We start from the raw sequence: 14,351 nt of genomic DNA, 5'->3' as shown, positions 1-14,351 counted from the left end.
GGGTAGCCCCCTCATTTTTTTTATTCCTCCAGCGATATAAAGTTGACTACTTCCTCCAAGTGAATGTGATAGTTTGAGATCAGTTAACCCTTCAGTAACCCTGTCAGTTTAATTCCCAACAGGAAACAATTTGAAATCCTTCTACACTTTTAATGTCCAGAACTGGTGAGATAAAATTGCAACATTTGGTTTTATCTTAATAAAGTGTATTTGAAATGTTACATTTTATTGCTGTAAACAAAAGTATTATCAACAAATTCTAACTGTTACTATGTAAATGCTGTCAGATGAGCTTACAGTTTGTTTCTAGATCCTTTGGGCAGTCAATAAGCTGAAGGAAGTTTTACCTCTTGCACATCATGAAGAAGAAACTCTGGGTGTGTTGTGTAGCAACACCAGAAACATGCTGCTTTTAAATGCATTTACTTTATTTGACACATACCAATTAAAGCATTTCTTCCCAGTGGAGTAACTGTAGTCAGCACCTAAATAATATTTATGGGAAGGAGAGCTGGCGTTCAGAAAATATTGCTTCTGATAATTATCCAAGTATTGTATTTCACCTCATATATGCCGTTAGTCCAGTCATATGTTCATGTTCCGCATTCCTCAAAATTACTTACATTTTCATTACTGCACTGGCTTTCTGGATTTCTATAGTGAACAGATTAAGTATCTAAAGACATAGGAATGAACAAACAGCAAATCCAATCACAGAATTATTCACAAACATAATATAGGTGCCTACAGATCACCGTGCCAGTACTCACAAGAAAATATATTGTAGCTTTTCTGTAACGTGAGCCGTTCCCAATGCCAATTGTTACCACAACATGCTTTCCCCACCCGGCATCCCTGTGCCCCAGTTTAGCTTAGATGCTGGTTTGGAAAGTACTCGTGTAAAGTTTCTAATGCTTTCAGATGCGAAGCTAAACTGGGGCCCTGTCTATTCTCTCAGGTGATCTAATCGATCCCAGGGCACTATTCGAAGAAGAGCAGGGGAGTTCTCCCAATATCCTGGCCAACATTTATCCCTCAAACAACATCACTAAAAACGGATTATCTGATCATTTATCTCATCGCTATTTGTGAGAACCTGCTGTGTGCAAAATGAGTGCCAAGTTTCCTTACTTTACAACAGTGACTACACTTCAAAATGTACATTATTGGCTGTGAAATGCTTTGGGATGTACTGAGGTTTTGAAAGGTACTATGTAAATGCTGGTTCTTTCTTTAGAATCCGTGTTGTGACAGTAAGTATGACTGAGTGCAGTTAATGTCAAGCCTCATCACATTACACAGTCATTGTAGTACAGTAATGAAAATTTGACACTGTGACTAATAAAGCTGAAAATACATGCAGCTACCACAAGTTTTTTATGGCAGTTTAGACCTCAATTGTTTTGGGAAAAATTAGATGCAATCTGTACTTCATAGCAATGTGACTTTAACTTTAGTCTGATATGCAAGTGAACATGAAGTGCATTAAATCATAGAGTACTACAGGAGGCCATTCGGCCCATCGAGCCTGCGCCAGCTCTTTCGAAGAGCAATCCAGCTAGTCCCATTCCCGCACTCTTTCCCCATACCTCTGCAATTTTTTCTCCTTCAAGTAATTATCCAATTCCCTTTTGAAGGCTCCGATTGACTCTGTATCCACCGCCCTATCAGGCAATGCATTCCAAATCCTCACCACTCGTTGCATTAACACGTTTTTCCTCATGTTGCCTCTTTTTTTTGCCAATCACCTTAATTTATAGCAACATTGGGAGTTCTGCTAAAGATTGAGAATCAGCGGCAGTTCAGATAGAGAGACAGATAGACAAAGAAAAAGAAACATACACAGGGAGTGGGAACAAGTCAAACAGAGAAACACAGACAGGTTAAAAGAGAGACTAATTATTGTGAGATGACGAGAAGCGGTGTATGCCACTAGATCTGTGAATAGGAGGCATAGAAACAGGGGTCAGTTCTAATCTCACACTAAGTAATGAAAGACACGGTGACAATGATTGCCTGACACAGTTGGGGGTTATCTGAAGTTTTTCTCTCTTTTTTATCAGACCTTTTCAGTCCTGGTGTTTTAAGTAACTTTGTCATTCAGGATTTGCAGTCGCAGTCCAGCTACCTGGCATGTAAATTCAAACTTCTGATTCAGAGGAGATTAAATCACAAGTTAAAGTTTACGCTGACGCAGAGAACAGACTGTACAACTAATTTTTCCAAAAATGTAGAGGGTTTAATTGATACTCTTGCTTCAAGTTACTGTTGCTGCAACTTCTGTCAAAAAATTAGTCCAAAGAGGCCAGACATGAGGGGTATATATAGATCCACTGTCCTTGTTATCTGAAGAAACCTATCAATGACCACACTCCGAGTTCCCCTGAAACATGAAATTTGGTACCCTGTCTAACCTTATGATCATGCATTTAGATGTAGACTCTTGAAAAGCTGACTAGCAAATTCTGACTAGCATAGCATGTGTCAAAACATTTAATACAAATGTTATTCCACAAAATGTAGCACACCAATAACATAAGTTATACTGCACTACCGAACAACTCGAATAACATTTCTATAACGTACTTCACTATAATAGCAGCACAGCATGAGAAACGGTCATTCTGCCCATCAAGCCCAGTCACTCCATACACTACATACAACTTAGCCTATCATAGGCCCCACACTTACTCTCCTGCGACACAGTTCTCTATAAATACTCCCTAATTCCCAAAGATAATTAAGCAAAATCCCAGAATATTCATCCATCTTCATGTCTCCACTATTCAGCTTTGGCCTGCTGCCTTCTAGGTAACATCTCTCCTGACATTTTAAGTGGTTCCCTCTCCTCAGGTAGTGTCATCCTGCTTTTCAAAACCACTGTCATCAGTCCCCTCCTCAAAAACCGACCCTCGACCCCTCTGTCCTTGCAAACTACGGGCCCATCTCCAACCTCCTTTTCCTCTCAAGTCCTTGAACATGTTGTCGGCTCCCAAATCTGTGCCCGTCTTTCCCATAACTCCATGTTTGAATCTCTCCAATCAGGTTTCATCCCTGCCACAGAAATGAAACCGCCCTAATCAAAGTCATAAATTACATCCGGGACTGCCCTTGCTTGGTTCCACTCTTACCTTTCCGACCGTAGCCAGAGCATCTCCAGCAATGGTTTCTCTTCATGCCCCCACACTGTTATCTCTGGAATCTCCCAAGGATCCGTGCTTGGCCCTTTTCTCTTCCTCATCTACATGGAACCCCTTGCTGACATCATCTGAAGACATGGGGTCAGCTTCCAGATGTACACTGACAACACCCAGCTCTACCTCTCCACCATCTTTCTTGAATCCTTCACTGCCTCTTTTTGTTGTCAGACTGCCAATTTTGAATGAGCTTCAGTTTCCTCCAGTTAAATATTAGGAGGACCATGGTCTTCAGGCCCGGCCACAAACACCAATTAAGCCCCCCCTCCCCAATCATTGTCTCAGGTTGAACCAGACTGTTCAGAACCTTGGTGTCCTATTCAACCCTGTGATGAGCTTCCGACCCCATATCTTCTCCATCATAAAAAATGCCTACTTCATACCACCATTATATCACGCACCTCCGCCCCACCTTAGCCCATCTGCTGCTGAACTCTCATTCATTCTTTAGTCACTTCCAGACTCGACTATTCTAATGCTCCCTTGGCCAGTTTCCTATCCTCCACCTGTAAACTTCAGTTCACCCAAGATTTGGATGCCCATATGCTATCCCACACCAAGTCCTACTCGCACATTGCTCCTGGTCCCCCAACGCCTCCAATTTAAAATTCTCATCCTCATGTTTAAATGCCTTCATAGCCTTGACGGTCACTCTTCTGTAATCAATTCCTGCCTTACCACCCTACCCAGAACTCACTGTTCCTCTGGTGCCTTTAGCCATCCAGGCCTCATTCTCTGAAATTTCAACCCTAAAACCCTCTCGTCCTTTAAGCCTCTCCTAAAAACCCACCAATGTGACCAAGATTCCTCTCCTAATCGCTCCTTTGGCTCAGTATCCATTTTCATCTGATTATGCCTCTGTGTAGCACCATGGACATTTTTCCATGTTAAAAGTGTTGTATAATGCAAGTTGTTTTCCTCCCACCCCGCAACAACACATGAACCCCCGTGTTCTCTGGAGTGTTGATTATCTTTGTATATCTCTGAATCCTTCACCATCCTCTCTCACCATATATATAAGAAAATCAGGGGCACTGGTTCCAGACCACAGCGAAGCACAATTGCACTGGCACACGCTCCCTCCATCACCGGCACACGCTCCTTCCATCACCGGCACACGGTCCCTCCGTCACCGGCACACGGTCCCTCCGTCACCGGCACACGGTCCCTCCGTCACCGGCACACGGTCCCTCCGTCACCGGCCCACGCCCCCTCCGTCACCGGCCCACGCCCCCTCCGTCACCGGCCCACGCCCCCTCAGTCACCGGTAGTTGCTCTCTTTCTCTCTCAGTATATTGGTTGCACATACGCCCTCTCTATCACTGGCGCACGGTCCCTCTATCTTCCTGACACACACTCCCTCATCATTCATAACAAATCTTCCGCAGTATTCCTGACACGTGCTCCATTGGTATTCCTGACATACTCTCCCTCGGTATTCCTGCCACATGGTTCATCTGTACACCTGACGTATGCACCCTCAGTACACCTGACACACGCTTCCTCTGTATTCCTGATACTCTTGCCCTCCGTATTCCAGATAATTGCTACCACTGTATTCCTGACATGTGCTTCCTCTCTGTCACTGCTACTGTCGCCCTCGGTATCCCCGGCACGCCCTCCCTCGGTATCCCCGGCACGCCCTCCCTCGGTATCCCCGGCACGCCCTCCCTCGGTATCCCCGGCACGCCCTCCCTCGGTATCCCCGGCACGCCCTACTTTGATATTCCTGACATGTGTTCTCTTCTTGAGGTTTTATTGCTGTGTAATTTCACCAACCTATGGTTCAACTTTTGCTTTCCTGATGTGTGTTAACTTTGTCATTCTCAAAACTCCAGATTTTTTTAAAATTTGGTTGTGGGTGTCGCTGGCAAGACCAGCATTTATTGCCCATCCCTTATTGCCCTTGAGAAGGTGGTGGTGAGCCGCCTTCTTGAACCGCTGCAGTCCGTGTGTTGCAGGTGTGGGAGATGCTGCCGAAGAAGTCTTGGCGAGTTGCTGCAGTGCATCTTGTAGATGGTACACACTGCAGCCACGGTACGCTGGTGGTGGAGGGAGTGAATGTTTAAGGTGGTGGATGGGGTGCCAATCAAGCGGGCTGCATTGTCCGGGATGGTGTCGAGCTTCTTGAGTGTTGTTGGAGCTGCACTCATCCAGGCAAGTGGAGAGTATTCCATCACACTCCTGACTTGTGCCTTGTGGCGAGGAACAGATACGGAGAGTGTTGCTGGGCAGTTTACACACCAGTAACAGCGTGTGCATTAAACTACCCGTTTACTCCCAGCAGATTCTGGGCCATTATTATTGCGCTGTATCACTACGATCAGCACAGACGAATTTTTATAAATTTTAGATGACAATTATAAAATAGGAAATAAATAGATGAATCTGTGTACTGTTTCCCTCTCCTTTATCCAAATTAACTAGGGAATTTAATTTTTTTTTAAATCTTGGTAGTTAACAGTAGGCGGCAAAGTGGCAGTCTATCTGTGGGAGGGTGGAGTGAGCCATGATTCAGCTCAGTGACCTTAGTTACTTGGAGTAAACAGCAGTGAAACCATGTTGAGTAGATGAATAGGCATGCAGCAGTTCACAAATATATTTATTATACAAAATGCAGTATATGAAAATGAATCAGTGACAATTCAACTGAGTGTTTCTGGTGACATCCTAAAGTACAAGAGCACTTCACAAGTGGCTTATAAGTGTCAGCAGAAGCTGAGATTGAATTACAGGCAAAATGCACTGACAGATAGTTGGATCTGGGATAGGTTGTTGGTTTATTTCCTTTTTATCTTTATATAAGCCAGGCAATGCTAGTGGCAGCAATGAAGGGGTGTTCTGCCATGTCACCAGCTGTTTGTGTCCAGTGTACTGTGTGCACACGCCAGCATGTGTTCGTGTGTCGGCCTGCAGTGTGCGGCAAGACCACTCGGCTCCCGACCTCATTACAGCCTTGGTCCAAACATTGACAAAGGAGCTGAATTCCAGAGGTGAGGTGAGAGTGACTGCCCTTGACATCAAGGCAGCATTTGACCGTGTGTGGCATCAAGGAGCCCTCGTAAAACTGAAGTCAATGGGAATCGGGGGGGGGGGGGGAAACGCTCCACTGGCTGGAGTCATACCTAGCACAAAGGAAGATGGTTGTGGTGGTTGAAGGTCAATCATCACAGCCCCTGGACATCGCTGCAGGAGTTCCTCAGGGCAGTGTCCTAGGTCCAACCATCTTCAGCTGCTTCATCAATGACCTTCCCTCCAACAAAGGTCAGAAATGGGAACGTTCGCTGATGACTGCACCGTGTTCAGCGCCATTCACAACTCCTCAGATAATGAGGCACTCCATGCCCGCATGCAACAAGACCTGGACGACGTTCAGGCTTGGGCTGATAAGTGGCAGGTAACATTCGCGCTACAGAAGTGCCAGGCAATGACTATCTCCAACAAGCGAGAGTCTAACCACCTCCCCTTGACATTCAACGGCATTACCATCGCTGAATCCCCCACCATCGACATCCTGGGGGTCACCATTGACCAGAAATTTAACTGGACCAGCCACATAAATACTGTGGCAACAAGAGCAGGTCAGAGGCTGGGTATTCTGCGGTGAGTGTCTCACCTCCTGACTCCCCAAAGCCTTTCCACCATCTACAAGGTGCAAGTAAGGAGTGTAATGGAATACTCTCCACTTGCCTGGATTAGTGCAGCTGCAACAACACTCAAGAAGCTCGACACCATCCAGGACAAAGCAGCCTGTTTGATTGGCACCCCATCCACCACCTTAAACATTCACTCCCTCCGCCACCGGCGCACCGTGGCTGCAGTGTGTACCATCTACAAGATGCACTGCAGCAACTCGCCAAGGCTTCTTCGGCAATACCTCCCAAACCCATGACCACTTCCATCTAGAAGGACAAGGGCAGCAGGAGCATGGGAACACCACCCCCTCCAAGTTCCCCTCCAAGTCACACACCATCCTGACTTAGAAGTATATCGCCGATCCTTCATCGTCGCTGGGTCAAAATCCTGGAGCTCCCTCCCTAACAGCATTGTGGGGGTACCTTCACCACACGAACTGCAGCGGTTCAAGAAGGTGGCTCACCACCACCACCACCTCGAGGGCAATTAGGGATGGGCAATAAATGCTGGCCTTGCCAGCGACGCCCACATCCCATAAGCGAATAACAAAAAACTCAGCATGTGCTCAAGCGCAGGCCACTAGTGTAATGGGAGTGCACATCAGTACTTGCAGTGTACTGTGCCCACCAGCATATGCCAGTGTTGAGGTGTAGCTTGTGTGCACACCAGTATGTGTTAATGTGCGGGGTGCTCATTTTAGCAGTGAGTGTATAACCTCCGTTAATCCACACAGCAAGAAGGAGAGATAGTTCCCTGTAAGACGCTGTTCTGCTGGGGGTTTTCTACACAATTTAAATGTTGGTTTGAAAATGAAGTATTGTTGGGAGCTAACTGAAGCCCAAATAGACTGGCGGTGTGTGGTAATTTCTGACACACCCTGGGCATCATTCATTGTTTTGATACCACTGTTTTTTTCAGCACTTTTCCTGTTTCTAATGCTTCCTGTTCACATTTTAACATCACAGTTTTCATTTCCGTCAACACCACTTGTGTTTCACTGCTGCATTTTACCATAACAGCGCTGAATGTTACATGGTTCTCCGTCTGATGTGGTGGGAAGAGGCTGTGACGCTGGGTCATAAATGAATGAACTGACACAAAACGAAAGTCTGATTAGGAAATACCATGATACAAAAATGTTAAACCTGTTACAGGAAACTTTTTGTTATCTGGCACGGATGGGACCGACGTGGTGCCGGTTCATCAAAAATTCCAGATAACCGAAAGCTATAGTAAAAGATACAGAGCTGAGAGCTCCGTGTAAAGCAACAAACCCTGTCAGGTTCAGAACAATGGCCACAAGTTGCAAGCGTCTCTGTAGCTTAGCAACAGCTGCAGCCACATCCTTGCACAGCAACAGATGGAGGAAGGCAAGTAATAAAAGTTACCTGAACCTACTCCTGAATTTTGCCGGTTAACCGAGATTTCCGGTTATTTAGGTGCCGGTAAATCGAAAGTTTCCTGTACCAGACTGTTAAGTCAGTCATGCTGATTTTCACTGTTAATACGAATTCACGCTGACCTCAATAGCAGAATTGCTGTTAGTATTGTATGCTGTTTTAAATCTTACACAGCGCTCATTATTTTCACTTCAATGTTTTTTTTTGCCAGCCTGCCTTCTCATGAAGGCACAAGTCCTTCACTGGGGTAATATTGTACAGCAGGTGCCTGTGCTCCAGGACCTTACCCAAGTGGCCACTCTTAGTGTGAGTCTAGACAGTGAGTGTCGGCAGGATGTTCGATTATGGGGGTAGGTGGGAGGTAATCACAACTGTCTAAATCTGTTAATCAAACTGCTCAAAATGTATTCTTTCTTGGCATCAAATCAAATTTTAAACAGTGATGTGATAAAATGGCCCAAGTCCAATTTAATGTACTCTACACTATGTAGCATATATCCCAAAACATTGATAGACATTATAGAAACATAGAAGATAGGAGCAGGAGTAGGCCATTCGGCCCCTCGAGCCTGCTCCGCCATTCAATGCGATCATGGCTGATCATCCAAATTCAGTACCCTGTCCCTGCCTTCCCATATCCCTTGATCCCTTTAGCCTTTAAGAAATATATCTAACTCCTTGAATATATTTAATGAATTGGCCTCCACAGCCTTCTGTGGTAGAGAATTCCACAGGTTCACCACTCTCTGGGTGAAGTAATTCCTCCTCATCTCTGTCCTAAATGGCTTACCCCTTATCCTTAGACTGTGACCCCTGGTTCTGGACTCCCCAGCCATCGGGAACATCCTTCCTGCATCTAGTCTGTCTAGTCCTGTTAGAATTTTATAAGTTTCAATGAGATCCCCTCTCATTCTTCTAAACTCCAGCGAGTATAAGCCCAATCGACCCAATCTCTCCTCATACGTCATTCCTGCCATCCCAGGTATCAGTTTGGTGAATCTTCGCTGCACTCCCTCCATGGCAAGAACATCCATCCTCCGATAAGGCGACCAAAACTGCACACAATACTCAAGATGTGGTCTCACCAAGGCCCTGTACAACTGCAGCAAGACATCCTTGTTCCTGTACTGGAATCCTCTCGCTACGAAGGCCAACATACCATTTGCCTTCTTAACCGCCTGCTGCACCTGCATGCTTACCTTCAGCGACTGGTGCACAAGGACACCCAGGTCTCGTTGCACTTCCCCTTCTCCCAATCTATTGCCGTTCTATGTGCTTAGATGTGCTTATATGTTTGCAAATGGAGTCCATTTTTGACCCCATCATTAAATGCCAAGACATAGCTGCTTTGTTTTGTTCTATTTTAATTCTCGGAAAATAAAACATGCATCCGAGCAACAGATCCAACCTGTTTATTTGTGGAGAGGCAGAAGCTTACACTGGCTGTAGATGGGATATATGAACCATCTGTTTGTAATGAGATGTGTAAAGATTTGGTTTAGCTCCTAGTTTGAATTTTTTTTTCTCTGCAAAAGGAAGCAGTTTGTTCTCTGTCTTTCAAAACGCAGAAAAAATAACTATTGATCATAGTGTTGGCTTTGAGTCCCCTGTTGCCATGACATTAGTGTATTGTCTTTTGAGTGTCGTTACTGTGAAATCAGTGTGTCGGCTCTGGGTGTCCTATTATAGTGAAGTTAGTGTATTAGCTTTGTGTTCTCTTACTGTGAGATTAGTGTGTTGGCTTTAAGCGTCCTGTTAACTGTGAGGGTTAAAGTGTTGGCTTTGAATATCCTGTTATGGTGAGGTTAAAGTGTGGCCTTTCAATGTCTTGTTACTGTGAGGTCAGAGAGTTGGCTTTGCTCTCTTACTGTCGAGACCAACACTCGCACATGCTTATCATTAGCAACTAATGAGTTGGGCCAGTTCAGAATGACAAGCAGGTGTCCATCCATGCTCAGTAGAGAGATGGTCCTCGCTGCACTGTGCCAATGGAAAATTTGTCTCTCACTGAATAAACCCCAGAGCACAATCCACAAAACCGTGGAAAGTTCTATATAGTTGGGCGAGGAACAGAATGCAGAAAGGGAACACCCTATACATAGTCAAACATTCAGGGGTCACAGGGAAAACATTTATCAGAGTGCAGTTTTATTCCTTGTAAAGATGTTGAAGGATGTTTTTGCTGTGCAGATATACAGGGCTTAATTACACTGAGGATAGGAATATTTACCACATGCAAATTGTTCCAATTATCTTTAAGTATTTGATTTTGTACATGTGTAAAGGGTTTGGATGAAAGGCTGCAGATAGGGGGGGCTTTAATTTCCTGTTGGAATATTTTCAGTTACATTGGCAACAAAGTGCAAAAAATAAATCCTTTGCAATCCAGTTTGGCTTTGAGAACTAGTAAGTCAGCAAATACAGAAATGCAATGAACTCCTGGGGTCCCCTTGCAGACCCCCCAGGGTCCTAGAATTTTACAACACAGGAGGTCATTTGGCCCATTGTGCCTGTGCTGGCTCTTTGAAAGAGCTCTCCAATTAGTCCCACTCCCCTGCTCTTTCCCCATAGTCCTGCAATTTTTTCCTTTCCAATATATAATCCAATTCCCTTTTGAAAGTTACTATTGAATCTGCTTGGACCCCATTTTAAAATTAGTGTTTTACATAGAGTAATGTCACCACTGTCTAGGAATATCATGGCAGAGACCAAATGGGATTGTGACATAAAGCCCTTCACAAGGACATTGCTGGAGAATGTCTCTGTATTGCTTGTGGTTGAATGATTTCATTTCCACCTGATTTTATTTTAATTCGTTTCCTCGTGTGGTTAGAACACATACATAGATCTTTTTCATAAAATCAAAGAATATACAGGACAGAAGGAGTCCGTTAACCCAATTGTGCCTCTGCCAGGACTAGCTCTTCAACTGGATCTGTCTAATTCTGCTTTTATATTCTTCCTTTTCAAATACTTCTCCAATTACCTTTTATATTATGTTATAGTCTCAGCCTCAATAGCCACTTGTTGGAAAGCATTCCATGTTTTAATAACCCTCCATATGAAAAAAATCTTCTAACTCCCCCTAGTGATAATCCTGAGTCTACACCCTTTGTTAATGATTTGCCAACCAGTACCAACAATCTTTCACGGTTTACTCTCTCGGTACCTTTTATAATTTTAAAAGCCTCTATTAGATCCCTTCTTAATAGTCTTTGTTCTAGTGGAAAAAGCTCCAATTTTTTGGAGGTTTTCTTAATATCATCTCACATTCCTAGTATAATTCCAGTGAATCTTTGCTGTAGCCTTTCCATGGCTCGATTATCCTTTCTGTAATGGGATTCAAAGGAGCTGCATATAATACTTCAGCTGTGGCCTAAACAATGCCTTGCACAAATTCAGCATCACTTGCTTGCCCCTACATATAAATACCAGAATTCAACTTGCCTTTTTAACCTGCGCTCCCACTTTTAATAATAATAATAATTCAACTTTATTGTCATTGCACAAGTACATGAACAACGAAATGTGATCTTGCAAGCTCCCATGACTGGGAGAAGCAAAGCCGCTGCGTCGGTGCGCGCCGCCATTCCATTTCCACCATTCCTCCTGTCCGACAATCTTCAGCCCAACGCCCGGGCCTGCTCACCAGCCGCTCCTCCTTCCGTGACCTTCTCACCAACCGCCCCTCCTCAGATCTATGTAACTGTACCCCTAAATCGCTCTCTTCTTCCACTCTGTTAAGAGTCTCACCATTTAGGTTAACTTACTCCCACTCTTTTTTTCCCATTTTTCACATTTTTCTGCATTGAACTGCACCTGCTATCTATCTAGAAAAGAGATTCCCAAGGGTTCTCCAAGCTTCAGGTTGTCCTACTTTGTTACCTAGAACATATCTAACACTGCATACTTCCTTGTTGGGCACGCAACATACTGATTAAGGAAACAGTCCTGGATGCATTCTAAGAACCCCTCCCCCATTTTGACCACAAAGTCTACCTTGGGATAGATAAATTCCACCCATATTTACAACTCTCTTCCAACCACAAATTTCATTATCACAAAAGTAAAATACTGCGGATGCTGCAAATCTGAAATAAAAACAGAAAATGCTGGAAATACTCGGCAGGTCAGGCAGCATCTGTGGAGAGGGAAACATTTCAGGTCGATGACCTTTTGTCAGAACTGTAAAAAGTTAGAGATATAACAGATTTTAAGCAAGTGCAGCGGCGGGGAAAGTTGGGATGGGGAGGAAAGAACAAAAGGGAAGGTCTGTGACGGTGGAAGGCAGGAGCGATTAAATGACGAGGTATGATTGTACAAAGCAAAAGGAGATGGTAATGGGACAAGTAAAGAAACAAAAGATGGGTCTAGAAGAGGTGTAAATGGGTATAGCAGAATCATCAACAAATTTCTTTATAATATACTCCTCTTATAGTAGCAGATTCCTTACTATTTCCTAACTTTAACCAGACAGGTACCACCATCAATACAAACTTTCCTTTCAGTGGCTGCAATTACAGGAAACTCTTTTAACCGGCACCTAAATAACCAGAAACCTCTGTTAACCGGCAAAATTCAGGAGTAGGTTCAGGTAAGTTTTACTTCATATTAGTAGCAGTTCCTGGATCTGTGGCTGTGTAACTGGGGTTCGTGCACTTGTTGCTAAGCAACAGGGGCGCTTGGTCTGTGGCCGGAGTTCCTGCACATGTTGCTAAGCAACAGGGAAGCCTGGATTTGTTGCTGTGTACGGCGCTCTCGTACCTTTTAAACTATACCTCTCTGTAATCCGGACTTTCTGATAAACCGGCACCACGCTGGTCCCGTTGGTGCCGGATAATAAAGAGTTTCCTGTATCTTTTTAATTAATAAGTCCACCCCTCTTCCCTTTTTTTCCCTTCTCTATCTCTCCGGAAAATATTTAGCCAAGTTCCTGTCGAGGCTACATCATGTTCCTCCATCGTAACTGGTGCCCCTAATTCCCTGACTTTTTTTCTAATGTTTTGCACATTCACATATAAACACTGCAACCCTGACACATTCATAGGCGTCATAAAATTTTCGCCTTTCTATTTTTTCTTCATTCTTTCACTGTTTCTCCCTAAAGTCCATCTTTCCACAGCGCTCTGTCCAGAGTTTATTCATTTAGACTGCTTAGCCACTCCGCCCATATGCTCTAAGATCTGTCTCTTCCCCTGCTTTGCTAGTTTAAATCCTTCTCCCTGCACGATTTACCCTCTCTACTAGTACAATGATGTTGGTTTAGGTGATGCCCATCCCATCTGTAAAACTTTCCTCTGTCTGTAACGCATCCAGTGCCTTAGAAATCTCAAACCCTCCCTCTACGCCATCTGTCCAGCCACAATATGATGTGCTTCTCTCTAACATGGTGTGGCACCGGGAGTAATCCTGAGATCATTGACCTGGAGGTTCTGCTTTTTAATCTGAAAATCTTAATTCCTCAAACTCTGTTTTCAAGAGCTCCATTCATCCTGCTCTTCCGTATGTTATTGGTTCCACAACTTCGAGCTGTTCACCCTCCCTTTCCAGAATCTTTTCCGCCCATACTGTTATTTACCCTGGCACTTGGGAGGCAACAGAAAAGGGCTGCAAAAAAAGTTATCTATCTGTCTAATGATAGAATCCCCTTTAACTAACATTTGCCTTTTCTCAACAATATCACTTCTTCCCCTCACCCACCTTGAGCCATTAGCCTCATCTGTCATAATATCCAATACTATATCCTTGTAGGCAATTTCAAGCCCCTGAAAGTTTCCCCAGTCATTCTCCCCTCTCTCCTCTCGCCCCCCACCCCACCCCAGAAGATAGTCACCCATTTTCCTTTGTCTGCCTCCCTATTCCTTTCTAGATTTGGGGTCATCACCTCCTACAGTGTGTGCTCTAAGGACCTTTCATCCTCCCATTTACAGCAGAGTGCCTCAAGTTCAATAACTTTTGAATCCACCTGAAGATATTTCCAGGTTGTCCTGGGCACTTATGGTTCCCAGAAATGGCACATCTTGCAAATTTTACAACACTGGTTTCCACTGTGCTGCCATGATAAATGGACTGAAAGGACTCAAATAACTTAATGTAGTTTCAAGCCAACTGCACTTCA

At 44.3% G+C, this 14,351-nt stretch overlaps 1 protein-coding gene across 8 annotated transcripts in view; it reads left to right on the top strand.

The window, feature by feature from the left end:
- Positions 1 to 14,351, top strand: part of tmco4 (transmembrane and coiled-coil domains 4) — a 101,154-nt gene that overhangs the window by 73,276 nt on the left and 13,527 nt on the right. The window contains exon 14 of one of the 8 annotated variants that reach the window (XR_015073524.1): positions 12,707 to 12,827. The exons of 6 other annotated variants lie outside the window; for them this stretch is intronic. Coding sequence is in view for 1 of the 2 variants with exons in the window: in XM_085967059.1 (XP_085823185.1) it covers positions 12,711 to 12,821 (111 nt within the window). In the remaining variant the exon portion in view is untranslated. The remainder of the gene's footprint in view (positions 1 to 12,706; positions 12,828 to 14,351) is intronic. One more of the 8 variants, XM_085967059.1, reaches the window with a different exon arrangement.

Source organism: Somniosus microcephalus, chromosome 25, assembly GCF_052327205.1.
Source record: "Somniosus microcephalus isolate GS21.2 chromosome 25, FLI_Smic_1.0, whole genome shotgun sequence".
NCBI classification, from domain to species: domain Eukaryota; kingdom Metazoa; phylum Chordata; class Chondrichthyes; order Squaliformes; family Somniosidae; genus Somniosus; species Somniosus microcephalus.
The sequence above is the reverse complement of the archived record's forward strand: the minus strand, read 5'-3'. Positions and strand labels throughout refer to the sequence as shown.